This window comes from Mustela nivalis (assembly GCF_964662115.1).
Source record: "Mustela nivalis genome assembly, chromosome: 1".
NCBI classification, from domain to species: domain Eukaryota; kingdom Metazoa; phylum Chordata; class Mammalia; order Carnivora; family Mustelidae; genus Mustela; species Mustela nivalis.
In genome coordinates, this window is record NC_139020.1 from 125,216,226 (window position 1) to 125,242,289 (window position 26,064).

The 26,064-nt window shown below is 48.5% G+C and overlaps 1 protein-coding gene across 1 annotated transcript in view; it reads right to left on the bottom strand.

Moving 5' to 3' along the window:
* The window catches only part of EPHB1 (EPH receptor B1), a 417,459-nt gene that overhangs the window by 72,151 nt on the left and 319,244 nt on the right, over nucleotides 1–26,064 (bottom strand). The window contains exons 6-9 of the mRNA XM_082715150.1: nucleotides 19,985–20,109; nucleotides 13,158–13,320; nucleotides 9,204–9,312; nucleotides 8,313–8,377 (exon numbers count right to left, since the gene is read on the bottom strand). Coding sequence (XP_082571276.1) covers nucleotides 8,313–8,377; nucleotides 9,204–9,312; nucleotides 13,158–13,320; nucleotides 19,985–20,109 — 462 coding nt within the window. The remainder of the gene's footprint in view (nucleotides 1–8,312; nucleotides 8,378–9,203; nucleotides 9,313–13,157; nucleotides 13,321–19,984; nucleotides 20,110–26,064) is intronic.

The following is a 26,064-nucleotide window of genomic DNA, read 5'->3' on the forward strand; positions in this document are numbered from 1 at the left end:
ATTTTTATGCTCTTCTAATTCACTAATTTCTATGAAAAAAGGTGATTTGTAGGTATGTTTGTTCTTTGACCTCAAAACCCACCTATGCTATGGCTAGGGGTGCAGCCTGGACTGCCTCCAGCTTTAAAAGATCATAGTCTGAGGAAATTGGCCAAATCTTACCCATCAACCCCTGCTTTTGGGATAGAAGTCTGGGGACAAATGATTTAGCCACTATCCAGAGCCTTCTTGTGTGGTACAGAGCACTCCTGGAAGGAGAAGAAACTCCTGGCCGTTGTTAGTGACCCTACATCACTCCATAAGAGGGCATTCAAAAATGAAGCAGTGGGGACAAATGCTGGGGATGCTGGCAGATATGTGGGGTGTATCTAAAATGTCAGTTAGAGCCACTTGCAAGTGTCAGGGTCTCAGGGCTGAGCAGAAGCAGGCTGGGAAAGGGCCATAGGAGTGGCCATAGTGGGTGACATAGGAGTACTGAGAGCTGAAGAAGAAGATGGAGTGCTCCTCTTCAGCCCTCTTGTGCACTCAGAAAGGACAAAATCAGTGCCACAGATATCTTGGAGGTTCCATGGAGAGCAGACAGCCTGGGAGGCTTCAAGAGTGCCAGGAACAACCTGATGCCCCTCTGTAGGCTGAGGATTCCTAGAACCCTACAGTATGGCTCCAGAGAGGTAGTGACTTGGCTTATCCTCAGTCACTGATAACTTGTGTCCCAGCAGGTTTGATGGAGCCATGGGAAAGAGCAAAGGGTGCTTCCTCAGATGCCATTCTGGATCCAAGGCAGACTTTGTCACCTTTGCGACTCACCTAAACATAGTCCAGATATCTAAGCACAAGAGGGAAGCAGTTTAGGGATCAACACATAAAATCTGGTCCCTGGGAGGGACTTCATCCAATGCTCGGCCGCGGTACATTGATTACCCCCTCATTAGCCTCAACGTTGACAGGATGCTGTTCTAGGGATTATGGGAGCTATAGAAAAAGCAGAGCTCATGAGGTTCTTCTGATGATGAAGTCCGGCAGTACTGGGGAGTAGTGCCGGAGAGTCTAGAATCAGGAGCCCACACCAGGCCATGAGCTATAAATGCAGCAGAAACCAGAGAAGACAGAGGGCCGTGGATGCCAGTGTTCCAGGTCACTATTCTAGAAGGACATGTCCCACGGTCATGCACTGAGGAGGAAGAAGCCTGGAGCATCTCGGGCAAAGCCAGAGAGAAGCCCACCATGGCATGAATGAGGAGAACGTGGCCAGCTTCAGTGTGGCAGAAGGGGGGACCGAGCAGGCAAAGCACTTACGGACCAGCACAGGAGGGCCTTGACCGTGAAACCAAAGGCATAGAAGTCTGGGGACAAATGATTTAGCCACTATCCAGAGCCTTCTTGTGTGGTACAAAGCACTCCTGGAAGGAGAAGAAACTCCTGGCCGTTGTTAGTGACCCTACATCACTCCATAAGGGGGCATTCAAAAATGAAGCAGCGGGGACAAATGCTGGGGATGCTAGAATCAATGCCATCGGACACACAGAGCTGACAACTCTTCCATCTGCAAGGAAGGGATGCACTGAGCACAAGGCATTGGGGAATGCCTTTGACCGGCAGGCTGCTGCGTTCACCTGGATGCTGGGGGAAGGGGCTGGAGGCAGACAAAACAGCTGTGGGGTTGTTGTAGTCGTTAAAGCACAAGATACAGGGTTTTCCACCAGAGTGCTGCAGTAAGGACAAATGAAGAGGCAAGAGAAATTTCAAAGGGAGGATTGGTAGCACTTGCTAAGCATTTAAAGATGGGGGATTAAAGAGGGACAAGAAGCAGCCAAATCAATGCCAAGACGTGTGGAATAAAGTGGCACTGTTCACCACGTAAGGGACTTTGGGCCAGAAACCCCATTGTCAGGGAAGTCTGCACGCGTGCTTTTGCTCTTTGAACATGCAGATGAAATACGCGAGTGCCCGGAAGTCTGTCATAACGCTCAGAAAGGAAACAGAGCCAGAAGTCTAAATCTGAAGTTACGGATTGAGGAGGAACACGGGTGGTGGTTGAAGCTGTTGATGTGATGGGCAGTTTCTTGGAATAAACCTACCAGGAAAGCTTGGTGGGAACTAGACACAGTCTGTTCCGCCTGCTTCTGAGGGCCAAGAAGAGTGCAATAGGTAGTTGGGGTTTTTTGTTTGTTTTTTTTTTGTTTGTTTGTTTGTTTGTTTTTGTTTCCAGGAAGGAGCAGAGTTCTTGGGTGCCCAGCCAGGATTTGGGGAAGAATCCAAGAGGGGAGCCCCAAGGGAGGCAAAGGGCCTCAGTGGAAAAGCAGGGATCCGAGGAGGATCTTCCTCCCTCCTTGTATTTGGAAGTTTCACCCATTTTAGTTTGTTCTTAAAACCACAGTAATTGCCTCAGACGAGTCTCCAGGAGAAGGAAAGCAGGCCACAGGCTACTTGCTATTGCACAAAGTACTTCAGGAAACAGAGTGTAACCTCTCCCTGCTTCTTGGCATCAATGACCAGCATAGACAGGTCTTTCCAGGCAAGGCCCGCTGGTTCTAAGCCATCGAAGTCTTGGGAACCCAAAGGCAATAACCAACCAAGGCATTGCTCATAAATTTCCTTGACATTTAATAAGCACCCACTGAAAATCCTGCCACTTTTTGCCCCTGGGGGCCTTTCCTCTACTCCTCGTAGGCCCTCATTTACTCACAACCAGTTACCAACGTTCCTGTTACCCCCAGAAGAGGTAGCCAAAGTATCCTCTTTATCCAAAGTAGTCTGCCTCCTCCTCCAACAGGCTCCCCCTGACCTTTACCCCGGTGCCCAAGGTGATTTCCAGCGGGCTGGCTGCTGGTCCTCTACAGTTTTGAAATACATCTACCACCCAGAGTCAGGAAGGATGGGCATGGAATCTTGGCGAAGATGTGTTTCTGGGTCTAATCTAGGCCAGTCTCCCACCTAGAGCAGCAGTCGGCAATCTAGCCTGTCCTTGAATGCTTCCAGGAACAGAGAGCTTACCTCCCCACAAAGCAGCCTGTCTCTGAGTTGGATAGCTCCAGTTGTGGTGGGGGTGCTCCCTACTGAATCAAACCTCTGCCTACTCTGATCTTTCCCTCGATGGTTCTATATAACTTCATGAAGGATGACAACATTTTCTCCTTTCCTTTGCCATAAAGGTATCATGCTTGATCCCTGCCCATGTTTCTCCAGCACCGAATGGGTGTTTCCAAGTCTCTAAGGTAAGAGATCAGAACTTGCCACCTTCCACGGGCAGGATGCTTGGACAAAAATACTCTTCTCGTAATGGAGATCACTGTAGATGTACTCTTACTAGCACAGAGGATAGTGTGTCTGTGTATCGCCTCCTCTGACCTGGGGGACCACAGAGTCAGACAGACCTGAGTTTAAAACCTTGTTTTGCAATGAATTCCAAGATTCTGGACAGGATACCTGTCCTCTCTGAGGTTGTTTTTTCACATGCAAAATCTACTTCATGGGACAGTTATGAGGCTTAAATGAGTTAACAGAAGTAAAGTGTTTAACACAGTAAGTACTCAAAACTGGATATTATTTTTACTATTATTTTACATCAATAACAGTGCTTGGCTCTTCACTTGGCTCTATATCACTCATATTAAACATGTGGTAAATTAAATACCTACACATTTTCACACAAACGAATAGCAAGTCAGGTCTCCTCATTTCTGTGTTGCTTTATTTTTGTTTTAACCTAAACATTAGATTCTACATTTATCCCTCTAACATATCATCTTGCAGATTTCAAATTAGCATTCAAAGCTGTTGGATAGTTCTGAATTCTGATTGTTTTATACAGTGTTAGTTATGCTCTCCAACTGTTACCTACAAGCTTGATAAGCATCCCTCGGCTTGCTTGCACCTGACTCATGAATTTAAAAAACAATCAAATGAACAAGAGTTTGAATTGGACAAGGACTAGAATAAAGCTAGTGACTTCCTACCTGGCTGACAGAATCACTAACCCACTTTCTTTGGGTCTGAACACAAGCTCCGTACTCATTTTACACTGCTTTCCCGTAGGAGATCATCATATATTCTTGCCAAAATAAAAACTCACTACATCTGCAATTCCTCTTGAAATCACTAAATGTATAACTCTAGTAAATGAGACGAGGTCCCCATTCTTTTTTCTTACTGATCATCTGTGTTTCCTCAGGATCACCAAATTCAGGTTGTAAATGCCCAGGACCCACATGCTTTGGTCTCTACAAGCATTTTGCAGGGATCAAGCTCACACTCCTGTTCTGTCATCTCAGTACTCTGTCCTCTTGCCCGAGGTGGAAATTAGAGCTTTCACTAGTCCCTGGTCACATACCCTGTTTGGTTTTGCTTTTCTCGAGGCTTGACAACAGCTCCGTGATTATTAGCTACAATTGCCTGCAACCCGGAGATGGTTGTATTAGAGTTCCTTCCTGAAAGGCAAGGGCTTTCCAAACTCTTTCCTTCCCAAACTCTTTCTTTTCTCTCCCCCTGCCCCTCCCCAGTTCAGCCAACTCAGAAATCAGGGAGGCACCAGCTGCTATTGGGTGTGTAGTTGTACAACCTCCATAAATACCAGTAGTATTTCCCAAATGCAGAATCCACTGGAAATTTTCTAAGACAGATTCCCTGGCATACTATTCACTGGTCATCCTGTTCAGGCAGTTTTTAGGCTGCCGGCAAGCACCTTCTGATATCTGGTTCCCCGAAATCATGAGAATACACAACCATCCGTCTGCCTCTCCTTGGACACTGGAAAAGCACGAACCCACCCACCCTTGAACATGAACCACAGGCTTCCAGGCTCTTCAGCCAAGCATCCAACACCGCATCCAATAGATTCTCTTCCCAACTTGCCTTCCCTCTAATCTCTCTCTCACCCAAATCCAGCCTCCCATTGACACGCTTATTCACGTGCTGCAGGCTCAGAGGAGGGCCATGAACCGGTGTCCGAGACAGCACACTGCTCTCAAAGTGAACAGCTCTACCATGTCTGGACGGGCTAGAAAAGGTATTCCATCTTCAAAGGTTCCTTCAGCCTTTGCATCAGCTTGAAAGGAGGGCCTGGGAGGGCAGGGACCACTGGCCTCTAAGGCACCCTGTGCCCTGCCTAAGGGAAAGAGGGGCGGGACTCTGATGAATGCAGTCGGGAAGCTGTTGTATGTTTCCTGTCATTCCCTGGGCAGGAGGTCCTCAGAACTGCAGCTGCTAGCCACACCTCACCATGAGGGGCATGTATGTGGGCGGTCCAGGTAGAGTCTGTAATCCACAGGCTCACATGTAGATTAGACATAATTGACCTTTCCGCCTCCTACAGTGGGACCAGAGGAGGGGGAACCAACAAACTACTAGCCAGGTAGTTAGTCCTCCTAGGACTAGGGTTAGTCCCCACTCGGTTCTCACCTGCTGCTGATTGCCGGGCAGATTGAGCTTCTGCCACATGGAAAGAGCATGGACTCCATAGCCAGACTTAGTGTGCCATCAACCTCTGCCGCCTAGGAGCTGTGTGACCAGGGTAAGTCACTTAACCTTCCTGCATTAGTGCTTGCCTCCCAAGGTGTTGTCAGGGTGGGATGAGTCGAAGGGAGCTTCCAGAACAAAGATCCCACCTTGAGGCACAAAATAGGCTTTTCTGTGGCTAAATATTCCTACTCCTTCCCCATCCTGGGCCAGACATGTCCTCCGTCTGAGTTGGGAGTTTTCTCCTCTGTTCCAAGTGTGTTGAGCTTGACCCCAGCTCAACAGCCTTTCAGCTGTGATTCTCCAACAGTAAGAGCCTGGATCAGAGCGAGGGATGTGCACAGCAGAAAAAGCACGAATGCAGTTCAAGGCACGCAACTGTGAGTTTAGGGAAGCAGGTGGCAAGGAGGAGCCAGGGTTAGGGGACAAGATAAAAAGAACAGTCATGAACAGGGGCAAGGACGCTTACAAAAGGTGAGCGGAATGGAAAAGAAGACAGCCTTCTAAGGCAGCCACGGGAGCAAACTCTGGCTCTGCCAGGGTCAGCAACCACGCAGCTCATCACAGGGGGTGCCATGGGCTCAGCCCCGCTTGCTGGCCGCAGCAGGCACCATTACTGCAGACAGAGGACTGGTTTCTCTGTGCATCCTAACGACTAGGGAGGCCTCCTTCTGTTGGCCTCAGAGGTCACAGAGTCCCCCCAAAGGGGCTCCGGCTGTTGTGGAAGCATACCTCTGTGCATATGGCAGGCCTAGCCCACCCCTCCAGAGCAGGAGAATGGCCAGATTTCAGGTTGAAGTGGCCCAATGGGCACCAAGCTACACTTGGACTCCATGCCTGGGGACTCTCTGTATACCCTGCCCAAAGAGTGACAAGGCTTAGCTTGCTTGTCTATTTCAAAGGGGAGCTCCTTCTTAGGGTACCCCATTCTCACCCTAGGTCACCTCTAGGCTCCAAAATGGCATTCCTCCTCTTGAACCCGATGTGGCATCCTCCGCAATCAGGTGGACACGGCCATCTCTAAATGTGACATCAAAAGAGCTCAGAGGATGCCAAATTGGAACTGGACTTCACAGTGGCTCTTAGTATGGCCAGAAGTTAGCCCAGAGCAGGGGGTGGTTGGGAGTGATGTCAGAATCCCGAGGCAGAGGTGGGGAAGCAGGGGGGTAGAGAAAGGCCTTCAGGTAATTCTGATGCTCAGTAGGGGGAGGGGTGTGGAACCCTTCCTTGAGAATCAGAGATGGTCCAAGTCTGTGTTATTCAGCTGAGGAAGCTAAGGCCTTGGCTGGAAGGGCAAATGCACATGTTAAAATAGGTAAACGCATCTGTAGATTTTGCAGTGAGGCTCAGAGTCAGGATGTAGGAAAAGATTGAGAACACAGCCCTGGAAAACCAGTTACAACTGGTTAAAATGAAGGACAGAGTGGCCAGGACAGGGAAAGAAGGAAGGTAGATGGGATTCTGAGTGTTGCAGGAACTTTGCTGGTAATCTTAGACGGGGGCCCCTTCTCCTAGTCCCGCACCATTTGTGCTGCTGCTTGGTCCCCTGTGGGAGAGTCTCAACGCCCCAGAGCCTCCAGGGAGCCCCCACCTCCCTCCCAGTAACAAGTGCCTGGGAACAGCAGCCAGCCCCCGGGGCTCCGTCCTCTACAGACCCGTGGCCGTTTCTTGGTCTTGGATTGAAAGCCTCCCAGAGAGCAAAGCCGATTTTCCAGAATAGCCTTTGTACCGCCCCAGCCGGCACTGGCTCCTCTGAGGTGGGGCTGCTGGGTGATGGTCCCAGCCTCACCTTCCTGCCTTGTTGAACCCTTGGAGAAGGGAAGAGTGTGGTCTGGGAGAAATTTTACCATTGAGCCCGTATTTGCTCCAGGAGCTGCCCACGAAAGGCAGGCTGAGGGTGCATGTGTGTGTGTGTGTGTGTGTGTGTCCACGAGGTCTGTCTTCCATGCTCACTGCTGAGCGAACAGGAAGAAAGGGCGGGGGGTGGGGCATTGCACTGAGCAGGGAGGAGTTTAGGTGAAACGCAGCTTCCAGAAGGAGCCTGTGACAGAGCACAGTGCAAAGGGCTAGCATGGATTTCTGGGGGCATCAATGATCCCCATCATCGGGGAATTCAAAGGGAGTTATTTAGAATGAGAACATGGCCTGGGGAGCTAAGTTTTCTGGAAGTGGGGAGGTGGCCCAGCTGACCTAGGGGGACCTTGTTCAGATCCTGCAATGTTGTAATGACACAGATAAAAGAATCATTTTGACATAGGACTTTATACTGTACATTGGTGACAAGGAATTTTAGTTAGAAAAATATTACACATAGTTTTAAAAAGAGAGAGAGATGGGTAGGATAATGAGTGAGAAAAACTTTTAAAGGTACTGCTTAAAAGAAAACACTTGGGAGATACGCCAACACGCTGGCCTCTTGGGCTCTGCTATCTTTTTAATTCCCTGCATTCATGTTCTCTGGCTTATCTGTGAATTTGGCTAACACATTCCCCAGCCGCTCAATTGGATAAGATAAGGCAGAAGATGTTAATGGAGAACCCTCCATCCTTTGCCACTGAGTCTGATTTCAGGATTCATTGACTTGCTAAACCCAATCTTCTCCCTGCATTCTGTGTCCTATATGGGCTTATCAAGGTGGAAGATAATCTACCCAATGGGCACCCAATGAGTGCCCACCACGGGCAGACAGCAGAAGGGGCGGGCAGTTTGTGGCTCTGGGGAACCTGCAGAGAGAGGCGTCTGCTGGGGCTCTGGGGGCTGGAAGGGGTTCTGCGGTCCGGACCAGCAAGTCTGGCTATAGGGAGCAGTCCAAGCGCTCACCTCCTGTACCCTGCGGTGGGTATGTTCTTTCTACTCACCTCGGCCGGTGCTATAATGCTGGAGCTTATCGCTGTACACAGCCTCTTTGCTGTAAGCCCGTTTCCTGCGGAGGCAAGCAAGAGGAGCTCTTTCAGCTGGTGCCCAGGCTCGCTGCCCTGCTCCGGTGTCCGCCCAGCTCCCCTGCCCCCGTGGGAGGCTCACTCAGGCATCTCCCGGGGTTGGGAGCGGGAGCTCTCTCACTTGAACATTTAGCTCCCATCCTGTTTCCTGGCCTGACCACCACCGTGAGCACTCGGATCAGCTTTCCAGTCAAGGTCTTTCAGAGGCCAGGCGGGGCCGTGGGTCCCCCATCAGTCGGGGGCAGACATGCTGAGGACAGCCATCAGCTCGCCGGAACAGCTCCGGGGAAGCCAGCTCCACCGCTTTCCGCAGCAGCTGAATCTGGGCTAAGCCCTGAAGGCAGGAGCAACTGTATGAAAAATTCACAAGGCATCAGGGCCCGCCCTTCCGCAGAGCTCAGAGTTCCCATTTTCCTCCATGGCTCCCCTCTTGCCCGCCTGCCTTGTGCCCTCTGCCGGGGGCCTCCGCTCTCTAACCAGAGGATGGGCTGCCGTGTGGGGTGCGATGCTCAGGTGGGTCAAATGTAATTTGGGAACTGTCACTCTGACACGCAGGGGGAGTGAAAGGACCTTGGAAGACAGATGCTGTTGACTCACAGCCTCGCCCAGCTCTTCGGCACAGAGCAAACACATAATCTGGCGGATTCTAGACTGCCCACGGAGTGAGACGGAGGGATGACCATGAGATGGACGGCATGTCTGCAGACCGTTAGGCCCCATCTGGTCTGTGTGGCCCAGGAGGGGCCTGCATGTGGCAAGGGGCCTCCTGGATCCGAGGCGAGCTGGCGGGCATGGAAGCGGAAGGCCTACCTGCTGCAGACGATGGAGATGGCCACCAGTGACACTACGAACACCACCCCGGCGGCCGCTGAGCCAGCAATCAAGGGCAGCTGCTCCCTCAGCTCGGACTTGTAGTCATCTAGGGGAGAAAGAGGCATTTAAGTCCTTCCCACATGCCCTTCCCATACCACTGGGACTCAGCACAGGACACCAAAGACTTGATAAATAGACAGCTGCATGTACATGTAGAGTACAGCTTCTCTGCTTCAGAGCCAGAAGCCCAATGGAAGCAAAGAGTGATCTCCAATCACAAACAGGTAATAACAACTAAAACCAAATGACAGCCACCAAAAAAATGAAACAGCAGCGACAGAGAGAAGCTGAGAACTAAATGCTGATGACATTTGTCCCCACAGCAGAGGTGACACCAGTCCACATCCCCTCATCTGGAAGGTCTCTCCAAGACTGGTCAGTCACACTAAGAGGAAGACTGAAAAACCCCTGCGGGAGTATCTCTAAAACAGAAAGGTGTTGAAACGCAGCAGAGCGCACAGACTCATGGAGCAGATTATTTCCAGAATATCTGCGGCCAGGCAGCCCTGCACCAGGTGCAAAGGAACGGCCAGAAATGACCCAGCGCTCCACAGTTCCCATTCAAGAACAGAATCAAGGCCTCTGCCAAGGTCAGAACCATGCTGTATGACGCAGGGGGAAGGGAAGTCCCTGAGTCACAGAGGTCGACAGAGCTCGCCCAATGCCTGGCTTTCCTGCATGAAAGCCCTATGCTCTTGCACAAAATCTTTAGTCCCTCTGACCACAGACTCTTTTCTGCTAACAAACAAACAAACAAACAAAAATTAAAATGATCAAATTATGTGAGGCATATTTCACATCTACATTATCACAGGTGCCCCCAATACTAATACTTTTTGCCCTAATCTGTACAGGCTGGTACAATAATAATTGTGGTCATTCTTTCACCTGGTGCTCAGGACGGAGGCACATGGAGATCAATATTATATGTTCTATTACAATGAGGGTTGCCAGATACACTAAACAAAAACACGGACCCACCATTTAAATTTGAATTTCAGATACACGATGAATAATGTTGTAGTCTAAGTATGCCCCAAACATTGTGCGGGAGATACTCGGACCTAAATATTGCTGACTCTTTGTCTGAAATTCTAATTTATTTGGCCATCCTATATTTTACCCGGCAACCCTAACGGCAGCAGTTCTCTTGAAGCAAAGCTCCCTGTGCCCTGCATCAGAATCACCTGAGCCCGATGATTAAATATGATTATTTCTGGGCCTCTCCTCAGATCTGCTGAATCAGAACCTCTGAGTGGAGAACAGAACATCTCCATATGTACCAAATACTCCAGGCGCTTCTCAGAGTTTAAGAACCACTCTTCAACACCGTGGGTGGAGAAAGCCTTCCAAAGACAAGGATGTGGTTCTTGAGGCCAACCACTCCATAGACAACAATTTTAAAGACTGAGGGTAGAGTCAATTTTCCTCAGCTGAGAGCGTTCTGGAACATATATGTTTAACAAAAAATAATTTGGCACCAAAAAAAAAAAAAAAAAAAGGAAATTCAAGGAATCACAGTGAAGAGTCCATAAAAAACATCTTTATAACTTAAAAACTTCATAAAGCAATGTGACCTTCAGTCTTTAAAACTGATTTCTAAAGAATGAGAAGCTTCAAGAACCGACATCCTTATCTGTAGAAGGGTCTTTTTCCGCTCAAGGAATTGAAGAATGACTCTCAAACACCAGGGAGCCTAAGAATCTCCTGGACTGTTTGATAAACATGCAAATACCATACTTTATGAGTGGGTTAAAAAAAAAAAAAAAAAAGACAGCTAAGCCAAAAGTAGGCACACTGTTGCTAACAGCAGCCCAGGGCCATGATGTCTTCGCCGGCATGTGGTGGTCCCCTGCCCCCCAAAGTGTGGTCTTTGACCCTGGGCAGAATCCCATGGGTCCTCCCTGCTCCAACGACCCTACCATTGATCACCCTTCAGACTCACCTTCGTGCTGAAGACAGGGCCTGAAGCCTCCGTGAACTTAATTACTACCGATGTGTGAACCTCAGTCATTAAGATAAATACTCCTGAATTTGGCCACTTACCAAAACTCTCTTACATCTAGCCCCTCTTGGGTTTATAAAACTTAACTGCCAAATGTAAAAGGAATAGTCTTCTTGGGAGAAATTTGTTACTTCTTGATTTGTCTAGCAGAACTGCCAAGGGCTCAGAGCATTCTGAGTTTTGGGTTTTTAACCCTGTGTACTTCCTGATGCCAAAGTACCCATAAATCGAGATGGTAAGTGAGGTGCAAAGAGAGGACAGAGTCCTTCGGGAACAGGAGACGACGGCCTGCGCTCTTTTCACACCGGCAGCGTCACTCATCTGAGCAAACTGACTGGCCTTTCCACCCCATCTCACCATCCTCAAATTATGAGTGAAGAGTCCCCTAAAAAATAAAAAACACCCTCAAAATGGGTTGCAAAGACCAAACCTATAGGAGCCAGCTCACGTGAAAGCTCATGTGAAAGCAGCCGGGTACAAATCACTGGGAAGGCGCAGGACCGCCACAGGGGCAGCCCCCGCCCAGCTGGGGTGCAGAGCCCTCATGCTACAAGGCCCACCAGATATTGGCTTCTTTGTAATTTTTCCCAAGAATAAGCACACTATGGTTCTCATGTGAAATAATCTGATCTTTAAAATATTTCTGTTGGGGGCACCTGGGTGGCTCAGTGGGTTAAGCCTCTGCCTTCGGCTCAGGTCATGGTCCCGGGGTCCTGGGATCTAGCCCCACATCGGGCTCTCTGCTGAGCAGGGAGCCTGCTTCCCCCCCTCTCTCTCTGCCTGCCTCCCAGCCTACTTGTGATCTCTGTCTGTTAAATTGAAAAAAAAAATAAAAAATTAAAAAATATTTCTGTTGGATTTTTAAATTATTAAAAATTATAATGGGAGTAAATTAAAAAAAAAAAAAAAAACCTTAAGTCCTATCACGTGCCTAGTCTGAGAATTGCTGGCCTAAAGTAAAATGTTCTGGAAGGGCAGACTATTTTGTACACAGTGTAAGTAATACATAAAAAATGAAAGGCTTTCAGTTGAAGAGGGTGAGGATAGACTGATATTTGGAAAACTATCAGGCAACAGCTCATAAACGAATAAATAAAATAGATAGATAGTAAGTAGATAAATAAAAGCACGCACCATGGTAAATGGCTGGTGAAGGGAGTGAGTGAGCCCAAGAAGGTAGCCAGCCCATGCTCAGAGCTCAGGCTTCAGGGAAATCAGATTTCCATGACCTTTCAAAAGGGTGATCTCAGAAGACTGGGACAGATAGTTATAATAGGGAACTAACAAAGCCCAAAGGTGGAAGTATTTTGGGGGACAGACTTTCTGGCCTTGGGGATGGTTGGGAAGACAGTGTCTGTTATCTCTGGTGACACAGAACCTACTGGAGTCCCATCTGAAGCTGCTTCAGATAAGCTGAGCTGCTGGGTACAAGGGACTGCTGGGTCCCCATTCTTGCCCCTTCCTGGGCACCTTAGCAATTAGGCTCGGGTGCTCGCTTCGGCAGCACATATACTAAAAATAGCAATTAGGCTTGGCTCCCAGTGCCCCAGAAGAGGAGATGAAGTGGGAGTGAGGATAAAATAGAGGAGGCACCAGGCCCTGAGCACATGGCCCCCAAGATTCGTGTGGGGGCCTATGACCTTCTGCTCATGGAGCAAAGACCCTTCGAAGGCCAACTCCTGAGATGCCAGCAGAGAAACAAGCCAGACTTCAGGCAGATGCCCTGCCTTGTGAATCACGAAAGTGTGCACAGCCCCTCCAGAGGCAAGGGAGCGGTACCAGAATGCAGTTGGTACTGGGGCTGCAAGGCAGCCTCTCAGTGCTCCCCCTGTCTCCCCCTGCCCCCAAGTGCTGGCCCTGTACTAGTTCACTGGCCCGCCTCTTACCATCCGTCAGCGTCTGGAAGCACATCTTGCCGCTGAACTTGCCGTAGCCGGCCACTGTGCGGGCTCGCACTTGGACCACGTATACCATGCCGGGCCGTAGGCCGTCAATCCGTGCCGTATTGGTCTGACTCCTGGCCATTGAGGAGTTAAACTCATTGTGCTCCTGAAATAATGAGCAAGAACAGTTTGTAGCCGGCTCCTGAGAGCCCCATCCCCCGCTGCTCTGCCCTGGAACCCCCAGGCCCCATGAGTGGGATGCTGCCAGCAGCCACAGGCCCTCCCTCTGAATGGGGGACAGTCTGGCCTGGACCAAGGGCATGAAGAATCAGCTGTGTTTCGTGTCGGGGGGGGGGGGTTGCTCTCCAAAGGAAATCTCTGAGCAAACAGCTGGGCTCTCCAGGCCTGGCTGGGGGACTCACTGTCATTCTCTGCTCCTTTCCCTGCCAGGGTTCATGGACAGAATAACAGAACACATGCAGCTTTGCAAAACCCTGTGGTGTCTCAGGTCAGTAGAAGCAAACTGGACAACATCTGCCCTTTTTCTTGCTCCTACTGAGGCCTCGTCTTTTCTCTCCTCACTCAAGATCTCCCGGTTGGTCACTCCTCACCGTGGCTGTTCTAGACCACCCTTTAAGCCCCCACAAGTCCTAGTCCTTAGCTGAGTGACTTGGCGTCCACTCTGCAACAGAGCCTGAGGCCATTCTGGATAGTCCCTGCTACCCGCAGAGACTTTGCTTCTGCTTCTCACCCTTCCGACTCCTCTACCTATCAGGGTCCCCTTCTAGGGTGCTTCCTCTTTGCTGCGGATCTTATGGAATCTTTCATTTCTGCCTACACGTTTGTAGCCTCCCATTTCTTCTGCTACTCTTGCCCCACCAAATCCCAACTTCTTTTCTAAAAAAAGATCTCTGACCTTCCCTAAAACTATGACCTAATAAAAACAAAATTCCTAAATCTACGTTGACAGGCCTGTCACGAGGAAGCAATTCTAATCTCACATCCCCCAAATTGCTACTTTGCTGTCCCTCCAGGAACCACACCCCCAGACCCACGGCCTTTGCTTAGGCTGTTTTCCCTGTCTGAAATGCCTCTCTCCAGTGCTCCGTGGCATGCTGCCGGTTCCCAGTGCCCACACTTCTAGGGCCTCCTCTTCCAGGAAGGCTTCCCATGGGCTGTTTTCATTGCTTCTCTTTATCGTTATATCCTACTCTCAGCTCCCTCGTAGATACCAGCCTGGCCTCTGGTCGTTTCCATGTGCACATCCTAGGGATTGCGGGTTATCTCCAAGTGTGCAGGAACAAAGGTTTCGAATCTGGGCCTGCCCCTGTTTGCACCATCAATCTTGGAGCAGAATGGGGAGCATTGGTGAAACTGAAGAGCTTGGGTCACGGAGAGGAAAGCTCCCAAGCCCTGTGTGCACATCTGGGGCTCCCTGATGAGTTCTCGGCACAACGGTTTGAGAGGCATGGCGACAAATGCAGGGAAAGCTGATGGTAAGAGGTACGTAAGCTATATGCTCAGACAAGCCACAGACGTTTGGGAAATTGACCCAGGACAAAAGAATATAGTGTGATGATTTTTTTTAAATGCCATTGTTTTAAAAATATAAAGACGAGGGTGACCTCATGTGTATTCACTCAATCTTCGGGCCAGGTAGCTGCATTCATGATATACTACCATGTGCGGGGAACTACACACAGGCTGCGGAGACTGAGGCACAGCCCCTTTCCTTGGGGCAAATGAGCAGATGCCGACAGTAGTAGTGACAGAGTGACTTGGCAGAAGGCGGCTTGGGGAACTTTGGGGGAACAGCAGAGGGTCACCCATCAGGCTGATAAGGAGGCTGACAGCGATCTGGCAGAAAGAAGGCCGTCCTCTACAGAAGGAATAGCATCCAGAGCTCTGGTCATTACTATCTCAACACACTGGAGATCTGTGACCCGAAGTTACAAAAAGCACCTTACCACCTTGCAAATTAGGATAAAATACCATCGTTACAAAATCCGGGTAGCAGGCAGCTGTCTGGATTCTCTGGTTTTGCTGGAATCTGTGGAATTAGACGCCGCTTGAAAGAATCAAAACACTGACCAGTCCACTCTTTTCCTGAAAACTGCTTCTTGGTGTATTTGTCTTAGGATTGTGAGGACAAAAACATTACCCCATAATCACTTTATAGCCCACACATTCTTCAAGAAGTTCAGTGATTAAAATGAGTTGTTGTCCTTGTTCCCTCCAACACCATTAATCAACCTTAGACAAATGAGTGAGAGTGAAGAGCACGGTTGCTTGCCTTTTTATTTTTATTTTTTAATATGGTGTCATGATTGATTTTGTAAGCATGTACGAGGAGGAGACTAGCTGTTGAGGGCACAGACCATGGCGCCCGTCCCCGACACGCAGGACAGGGCTGACGCCAAACTGCCAGAGTGCTCAAGGATTCTGTGCTAAATGAATGAATAAACACCATACTTCACACCGGTTATTGGGACCCATCGATCGAGCACAAGATATTGCCAAGATCTGAAAGGGCTTCTAGGAGAAAATGATCCAAAAATATGAAGGGCAGAAAGTCCCAAGGCCTCACCCAACCCATTCCAGCCCAGACAGTTATTATGAAGAGCAAGTAAACATCTGAGCGCTTAATCACGGAGACAGCTGAGAGCAGGTGTGGCTGCCCCTCCCATGGTTTGCCTACAAGCGCTGACACCAGGAGTGAAAAGTGCTACAAGACAGTAAACAAGAGAGAATGATGAATGGGAGCATATTAAAATGGTAAGGAGATGAGCATGGAGAGGCTCTGGGAGTGTCATCAGCTCGACGGCATCTGAGCTCTCTATTAATGAGCTGTTGGAGGAGGCCAAAGCCTCATTGATTCTATTCATAGAGTTGAAATGGAGAGGTGTGCCAAGCACAGATCGAGAGGGTGGCGTGAGGTAGGAGACCCAGGGAGGGTTTTCAGGGCTTGGAACACTATGGTCCATGGCCAGCTCCTGGTTTTTGTAAATAAAGTTTTATTGGAACCCAGCCGTGTCTGCCTTCTGATCTATTGTGTACGGCTATTTTTCTTCTATGAAGGCAAGTTGAGTAGTCGGGACAGAGACTGTGTGGCCACCAACTTAAATATTTCTTCTCTGGTCCTTTACGCAAAAACTCTGCTGACTCCTGGCTTAGTAGAAGCTGCACAGAATGGAGGCATAGTGGTTTTGTTTCTTTGGATTGAACCCAGGATGTCTACCAGACTGAGTTCTCCTGTGTTTGCATCTTCTAAGACAGAATTCGCTGGCCTCATGGGGCATGGAGGCAGATCATTCTGCTTAGAAGTATCTGCATTTAAAATGAAGATGCGCTCTCATATTTCAGAGGCCACGTTCATTTTGAGATCCTCGGCATCAGCAGAATTATTATCCAGTTCAACACTGAGCTCAGAAGTTTGCGCCACCGGAATATAATAAGAATGTCCGTAGTTCTGGTTCTTTGTGGTGGTGGGCAAGTCATTGGACCTTCCTGGGACTTAGTGCCATCATCTATAAATTGGTTATACCTGGCTTGCAAGCATCTTTCTTTTATTTCTTTTAGGGCTCAGAGTTCATGGATCTGTGTATATCTGGCACATAATAGGTACTCAAAGTATGGTGAATTGTGATCACTGTGGTTATTTCAAAATACCCTCGTAGGACAGTGTCTTTTTCTTTCTTTGCATTAGAAATGGTCTAGGCAATGGAACAGATCTTACAGTCCAGCACTTTGTAAGTGAAGTCTAGAGTTCCATAGAAACATACTGAACAGTAACCAATGCTTGGCCAAAGAATCTTCCGCATTCCCAAGGAAAGCATTGCATCCTCTGGAGTGAGGACTATAATACGCTTCACTGAGGTGTGGAAGGTGCCTCAGGCATGGAGCTGCTGTGCCCGTGTGTCTGTTAATGATTAGTATAAATTACTGAGAAGTAGGGACGTGGTCTGAAATGGGAGACTAAGCTTCCTTCATAGCATCAGAAGTTGAAGTTAATTACAGTGTTTCAAAAGAGGAAGTGTGCATGTAAAGGGAAAAGTAGCTGAGGAGCTGGGGTGTGGGCTGGGGAGCGAGGAGCCCCAGGACCCAAGCAGGCACCTGTTGCAAAGTCCACCTCCATCCTGGGGTGGATGCCCTTGGCCGGTGGACAAGGTGGAGGGCAGGTGGCTCCCATGTATTCAGCCCCTCTCCAGCCCCGCCACTTGCCACACCTGGCTCTAGGCTCACTTCCTACCTGTGTCTTTGACAGCAAGTTTTGTTTTGCTTTGAACTTCTTTGTGCAGTGGTTCCTTTCCCCATAACAATGATACAAATATTTACCACACTGGGTAGTGAGGAGAAAAGTAGGTAATGTTTACAAAGCTTCTGGTACCAGATAGGGGCAGACTAGGGAGAAATTCCTGTGATTTTTCTGAGATGATCTTCTAAGGCTCCAGTTCAAGTGTGTGTGGGAAGTCGGCCGTTGGCATCTTGTTGGTGATTCTGACATTGCATCATATATTGGTCACACGAGATCCCCTACTGAACTCTTAGGTCGACTTTGATGATGAAATGAGACTGTGTGGACAATTGGTCCAAACAGATTGGTCCAAAATCTTGTGGAAACCCAACATGTACTTTAGTAAATGATAGAAGATACCTAGCAAACGAGGGCCCCAAGTTCAAAGCTGCTTACGAATCCAGATGGTTTAGATTACCCCCGATTCACTGAATTATCTGAATCTACTGTCTAGAAACCCCGATGTTCTCTAAATGGAACAGAATGCTCCCTAATTCTCACCTTGCTCATAGGTTCTGCTGAAAGGGCCAAAGGGCGTATCTCCTTACAGACTAGATTAGAGATCCATCTGGCCCTCCACTTTTGGGGACGTAAACTGCTCCCATTTTATGGATGTGAAAACTGTGACCTAGTGTGTCTTAGTAATTGAAGCATGGCTGCATGGCTGGTTAGCTACGGAGGGCACCGGAAACTAGGGTCCTGTTTCCCAAGGCAGTCATGTTCCATTGTTCAACACAACCTCCATGCCAGAGGGCTGCCGGTCTCCATCCCTGATTGTCTTCCGATTTCCACTGTCCCCTGGGTGATTCTGCCAGCCTTGGGGCTTTCATACCGTTTATGTGCTGACACATAAATTCCAGATGGATTTGCCCAAGCTGGTCCTCTCTCCTGGACTGAAAACATGGACCTCTAGCTTCCTGTTCCCCTCTCAGAGGTGTTTTAGACATCGAGTTAAGTTTCTGTCCCTTCCTTTACCTCAATCATGCTCTACCACAGCAAGTCCCCTTTTAGGTAAATGATCAAGGACATCTTCCTATCAGGCCGGGCACAAACCTTCCCAAGTCTGAACTCCAACCTGCTAGAAATCCAGCTGCTCTGTCTTTGGTTTCTGTATCTGAAATTTACTGTTTCCCTGGTCCTCTCTTCCCATCCCAGTGGATCCTCGTTCCACCCCATCATCCTTGTTCTAGCTGATTGTAATCTAGCAGGTTGGTTTTTAATGGGATGGCTGAATGATCCTCTTAAAATATAAGTCAGATTTTGTCTGTCCTCAGCCCCTAACCCTGCTACAGAGTCCATCTCAGCGGGAGAGCTGAAGTTCTAAGGTCCCACATGGTCACCTCCTTTGGTTATCTCTCTCACCTGTCTGCTACTTTCCCATCGCTTGTACCACTCCAGTCATGCTGGTCTTCTTCCTGCTCCTAGAGTCACTAGTCATGACCTTGCCTCAGGGCCTTTGCATAGGCATCTGCCCCTCTCTCCCCCATTTCACAATAACCTCACCTCTTTCAAGTCTTTACTTGAAACCTACCTGCTCTAAAAGGCCTCCCTTTACCATTCTATTTAATTCTACAACCTGCTCCTCCCCCAATCCTGACCCTCTTGATCACATTTGCGGTTCTCTGCTTTTTCTATTTTCCTTTGCATGGCTCATTTTCTAACATACCCTATGATATCCTTATTTATTGTGTTCATTTTCTGTCTCCTTCCATCAGAAAGTAAGCCCCAAGAGGGCAGGAATCTTTGTTTAGATCATTAATATATCACAAATGGTACATGCCAAATAGCAGGCACTCGATAAATGCTTGCAGAACAAGGAAATAAATCTGGTGTTTTCAGAAACAGTGTGTTGGGTCAGTGTTTTCCTGGGATTTTGCAAATGGTACAGTTTAACATGGTGCCTCCCCCACAGAGACCAAGGGGGCCTGCTCCACAGGGCACCATTTTCCTCCTCTTGGCAGTGTGTACCCTGCTGTGGGTCCCAGGGACAGCTGCTAAAGAACAGTCAGTAGATAACACAGAAATTTCTATTTCTAATAATTTCTAGCTCATCCTTTTACATTTCTGTTTACATGTTTTAATCTCTATAAATATACTAGTACGGCGTTACAAGCATTTATAAATAAACAAACTTATATCGGAAGAACACGGTCCAACACTTTGGAAAACACTGGTCTGCAAAATTACAAAATCTTGGGAAGTTTCGGGGACACGTGGCAGTGTTGTGGCATCTGTGTCAGTACAGCAAACACACGCCTGGGAAAATGGAGTTAGTTCTGGCCCTACCAGCCCACTGAGCCATTTAGATAGTAGGGTAGACTGCAGCCATTTAGACAGCAGAAGATTCTCTCCTGAGAGAATGGCACAGACAGTGTCTAGACTTTGGGGAGTTTTGCCAAGGAAGACCCAACAAACCCTCCCAAGGAGCTTCTGGCCTGCATCAGCAGAATCCTCCTTCCCTCAGGACTTGCTCTATCTAGCCTGCCCACCTGTGCCCTACGCGGACCACCCTCCACTGAATGGCAGCAGGCCTCACCTTCTCATAGTACCGGATCTCATAGTCCAGGATGATGCCGTTGGGCTGCTCTGGCTGTGGCCATGACAAGGTGATGCTCCTCATGGTGGCACTGACTTGGTGCATGATGGGAACAGTGGAAGGGGCTGTGGAGAGAGGAGAAGACAGGGCAGGTGAACAGACCCTCAGTTAGATGACAAGTGTGGTCTTTCAGAGATAAATGAGGAAAGAAGTACCTCCCCTTTCTTTCTCACCAGCTGAGCTCCCTGTGGGTTTTGCCTAACAGAGTACGGATAACAAAGGAGAGAAAAGGTGATACTTTAGGACTGGGAGCATACATGGGGGCGGGGCTGGAACGGACACAGTATTTTTTGTGCAGGGAGGAGAAAGGCTTGACCCAAAGGAGATGGCTAGAGGAATCCCATGAAAACAGTGTGGCCTGGGGAAGCTGGAGCCATTTAGGGAGGGGCTGAAAACCAGGGCAATTCTAGGCTTCCGACAGTGGGACAAGAGGGACAAGGGAAAGTTTCTGAACAGAAGGTGGAGAAGGAATCTTAATTTCCTGTTAACGGGAAGAGCTATTGTAGAGAGGAGAACCTGGAGACAGGGATGTTAATGAGAGAAGAACTGGTCACTGCAGAACTACTGCAATGGAAAGGAATGTTCTAGCAAATACCTCTTTCCCAAACTGCATGCAAGATTTTGCTGCACTTCAAAATACAGGGAGGAGGCATCTCTCAATGAGACATGAACACAGACAAACAGCCGAATTCATTCAGACTTCTGTCAGAGTTTTCCAAATGAGGGCATTTGCAACAGAGAGCTCACAAATATAAATGAAGAAATAATACACAAACCAAACATTTGGAAACAGGATAATAATTCCAAAATCTGTGAAGTGATTCCAAAACCTCTGTTCGGAAAAAAATATTATTTATTTCCCAATTCGACACTTTTCACACGCTGTAAGTAAAATGAAAACAGTCTGGAAATAACAAATGAGGGTTGTCTTTCTAGGGGAAGAGGCGGGTAATGGATGAGGCTTCCAACTGCGCTCTGCTCAGGGGCTGTTCCGTTTAGTCCTGGCACTTCTGCAGCGATAGGAAGGTCGTATCCTCACGCAAACCCCACTTCACACGGGTTTCTCAGGGGACTGTGGCGGAGCGACACTTACTAGCCTCACTTTAAGTGAAGGGATCCCCATCTAGAGCATGGCTACGGGTCTGGGCGTGGGAGTCACTTTGCTCTCTGCTCTCGGCTTGCTGGGCTCTCAGGAAGTACCGAGGACATGCTGGCCCCCAGGCCAGGGGTGGGGATGCTGAGTTCTTGTCACGAAGATGCTCACAGTCCTGGAAGCCCCAGGAGAGCACAGGGTGATACGTGGTGTTAGGAGGGCTTAGAATAATGGAGTCCACCCAGGACCCTGCACAGTTCCCATTAAGGGCCCCCAAAACACACTTGCAAGAGCTCCCACCCTTGGGAGCATAGCCGACTCATGGCCCCGGCTGCTGCCCTCGGAAGCCACTTAGAGCCCCACCCTCCATAGGCTGCTTCCAGCCATTGACTGAGAGCAGTGAGGATGCTTCCAAAGACCAATTCCTAACCCTTCTGTTGGGCAGCTTTCCCCCAAAGACTCCCCATCGGACTCACCGATACTTCTTTATACAGCGTGGTGGTCAAAGTCTTCCCATCCAGTCCTCTTTCCTGCCCTCTCTCCTTCATTGTGATCTGATGGCTCTCCTGGCTTCCTCTGGCCTCCCCTCCCATTTCCCCAATCTCTGGCACCTCAAATCCCATCTTGATGTCTGCTTCATGGAGGACCTGATTTTATGCAGTCCTGAATCCCCCTATTAAGGATTCTCTGCTGGGCCCTGCTGTGTCTCCAGAGACGGGTTGCTCACTGCCTCTGGGAGCTGTGGCTTCATACTTGGGTAGCTCTCACCAATTTGTGTGTCTTCCTATCCTTATCTCAAATTCGTCTTCTTCTCAACGGTCTCAGTTCCACTGACTAAAGTAATAGTGAATGCTCCTTCTTCCACGGAATGGCTTGTCAAATAGCTAAAGAAACTAGTTAGGTCTCCCCTGAGTTTTTCCTGCTGAAAAGAATGGCCAGATACTGTGAACATTTCTCCCATGACGTGTAGTTACCCGAGGTGGCTCTTGTCCAAATGGGGCTCATATTGTCTTTTTAGGCATGTGGCCCAGAGGTAAATTCAATTCTCCCACTGCTGTTTAAGCAGCAAAGATTATTAGGGCAAACCTACCATCTCCCATAATCTGTGTATTATACATCTGTTAATGGGACCATCAAGTTGTTTTGTTTTGTTTTGTTTTTTTGTTGTTGTTTTTTGCATCAAAAACATGTTACTCAAACCATAAAAGACTCAATCTCAAAAAACAGACTGAGGGTTGCTGGGGGGAGGGGGGACGGGAGAGGGTGGTGGGGATATGGACACTGGGGAAAGTTTGTGCTATGGTGAGTGCTGTGAAATGTGTAAACCTGACGATTCACGGACCTGTACCCCTGGGGATAAAAATACATTATATATTTATTTAAAAATTTAAAAGTTAAATAAAAAAATTTTTTAAAATGCCCCTGCCATTTGATTCTGAAATTACTGTCAAATCTAAGCTTTAGGTTTCCTCATGGTGCATTCCTCTTCTTTTGTTTGTAGAGTAAGCTTCTGGCTCTGACTACAGGGATCTACATGTATGTTTTTACCTTTATGGGGCTATATTTGGCCTATGAATCTGGTAAACTGAAACAATTTTTGATCCTGATTCAACCATCAAAGGCACCTTCTCTTCCTCCTAACTTAGCATCATGATCCAGATCCATTAATGAACTCATTAAACAAATGTTCACGGAGCATCTGCCATGCGCCAGGCGCCGTTCTGGGTTCTAGAGATTCCACAGTGAATGAAAAAAAAATTCCCTGCCCTCATGGAGTTTATTTTCTAGTGGAGAGATTCAGAGGCCAGATGGAATTGACCAATCACAAGGGATTTTAAAATAGTAACAAGGGAACCAGTGGAGCAGGGGAGAAGGTTACAGAGAATGCCAGAGTATAGGAGGCCAGCTGGGAGAAGGCTGTAGTTCCAAACCACTGGGTCAGCAAGGCCTTGCCTGAGAAGTCGATGTGGAAGCATGGGGTGGGAGGAGGGGGGCAGACACGCACACACCTGGGAGAAGAGCCTGTGAGAGGGAAAGGCCAGGGTCACAGTTCTAACCTGGGAGTAGCCCAGTGTTCCAGATGAGCAGCCAAGAGCCAGTGGGACTAGAGCAGAGATGAGGCTGCAGACAATGGCTCCTACCCCGAGTGAGATGGAGGGCCACGGGAGGGTGGTGGGCCAAGGAGTGACACCATCTGACCTGTGCGTTAACAGCCTCACCCTGGGCTGCACTGCAAATAGAATGCAGGGGCCGTGCCAAGGCTGAAAGCTCTAGCTTCACACAATTGCAATGATCCAGCTGCAAGCCTGTGGCTACTCAGACCAGGTTCGGAGCGGTGGAGGGGGTGAGAATGGGGGTGGTCAGATTCTGAATAGATTTAGCACCTCTCACTGGATGTGGGGTGGGGAAGAAATGGAAGAGCCCAGATGACTCCAAGGTGTTCAGCCTGAGTAACTGGAAGAGTGGGGCTGCCGTGAACTGAGATGTGGCAAGACAGAGTAGAAGCTTCTGGGCAAGGGCGCCTGGGTGGCTCAGTGGGTTGGGCCTCTGCCTTCGGCTCAGGTCATGATCTCAGGTTCTTGGGATCAAGCCCTGCATCAGGCTTTCTGCTCAGCAGGGAGCCTGCTTCCTCCTCTCTCTCTGCCTGCCTCTCTGCCTATTTGTGATCTCTCTCTCTCTCTGTCAAATAAATAAATAAAAATCTAAAAAAAAAAAAAAAAGAAGCTTCTGCGTAGGCAGATGCACAGATAGGAGGTCCAGACTGGAGACAGTGGTGTTAAGCCATCAGTATTTCAGAGATGCCGAAAGCTGCAGGATAGACAGAGGCCCTCGCGGGAATGAGAAGAGAATATATGATCTACGATTCAGGAGAGGAGGAGAAATAGCCGAGGACCCGGAGTAGGCAAAGCCAATGAGATGGCAGGAAGCAGGGGAGTGTGATTACCTAGAAGTCAAGTGGCAAGGAGTGTCCTCAGGAGGAGGGAACGTGTGAAATGCTACCGCGAAGTTATGTAAAAGGAAACCAGGAACTGAGCTTGGAGTTAACAACAGGCTGGATGCTTAAGTGGGGATGGCTCATGACTGGCATTCCTGACCTCAAGGGCACTGGGCAGAGCTAGGGAGAGGAGGAGTTGCCACAGTGTCTGGAGTCAGGCCAGATCACAAGGGGATCCTGGTGGGGCATCAACACAGGCGGTTTGGGGACACCCGCTTCCTCCACCCCTGCCACACTTGCTGCCCAGCTCCATGCTGCCCACAGCCCACGTGGACACACGATTTAATGTGTTGCCAATCACATCAATGCCATATAGGTATCCTCCTCTGCCTTGAGAGCTAAAGCACCATAGATTAGAAATTGGAAAGATTAACCTAATGGCCTGAGGATTTGATGGACTTGGTTCTTTCCTTGGCCTCTAATCCCTGGAAAACCACCATTCAAGACTCAACATATTTGCCAACCACTGTGCCAGGCCCCACTCTAGTCACTGGGGACAGAAGGATGAGTTAAAAAAAAAAAAAAAAGTCACAGCCCTGTCCTGAAGATCCCTGGCATCTAGCTGTGGTTAGGTGGTAAAGAGGTAATCATGGGGCAGGTGATCCAGAAGCAATCCAGAGCCAAATCCGAGAAGAAAGTCCCCGTTCCACGGATGGCAAAGACCTCCGCAGCCAGTCGGTATGTGGACCAGGAAGAAGCTACCAGAGGGTAAGGGTCACCACTGCCCACACTGCTCAGATTTATGGTGATGACAATGTTCCCAGACCCCCTTGCGGGCTGTTTATCCTCACACAGGTCACTCTAAATGTCTTATGTTTTCATTGAGATGGGATTTAACACGTGGGAGGGTAACGGGAGAGTATTCCTCTTCCTCCCTGAAAACCAAGGGCAGCCTACATTTGGGTCATCACCAATCTGGTTTTTTGAGGTGACAAATATGGATTTATTTTCCTTCTCCAAGTGCAAATGCCATCTCTAAATCTGGTGTTTTACATGTTATGAAACATTCTTACAAAACAAAAAATAAAAAATGAGTTCAGATATCCATACAAACACCACCTTCTTCTGGCAAAATTAGGCAGACGAAAGAGGATTGGGAAGATAAACTCAAAGCAGCAGCCCCACGAACCCTGAATATGCTGGTTTCAACAGGAAGTCTTGGCCTGTTGTCTTTTCTCCATAAACTTGCCTCCTCAGATGAAGAAATGGTTTTACTGAATGCTTGAAAGAGTCTCTCCCTCACAAGAGCACTTTTGACTAAATTGAACATTCTACGGAGAGAAGAAAATGAAAATAAAGAGCTCATGAAGCTATTAAAATTTAGCAAAGAAATAAATATGGAACTTCTTTTAGAATTAATAAGAATTAGCTTAGGGGTTATTTGGGGGAAAAGGGCACTGAAGGCTCGAGAAGGTTCCTAAAGAGGAGATGCTCCAAAGCCCCAAATATGATCAAAATTGCCCTGTACTCCTTCTTAGCACAATACAGAGGCTGGACCTGATAAGAAATCAGGATGCAAAAAGAAGAGGGGAAGGCAATGCACAGTGTCGTGTCAAGCACCCAGACAAAATTAGCTGGGTTCAAAAAAGAACCGGCACCAGGAGTGCCTGATAAGGGAAGCTACTGCCAGTAATAAGAGGCCCTTTAGATGTGTCAGAAGCAGCAAGAGACTTAACCTCCACTGGTCAAGGGGCTCAGGGAAGGAGAAAATGCAAAGACAGGCTGAGTCAGTGAGTCACTGTCTCTTTTTCGCCAAGGAAGACTTTGGGGAGATCATACTCCCAAATTGCTTTTGAAGCAGGCAGATCCAAGATAGCATATCACATACAGCAGAGAAAGTGTGCAGAATGTTCTCGCCTGAGCTGACAAATGAGATGTGGATAAATTGCCGAGACAGGACGGCCTCGACTGCAAGTTATGAAAGAACTCACA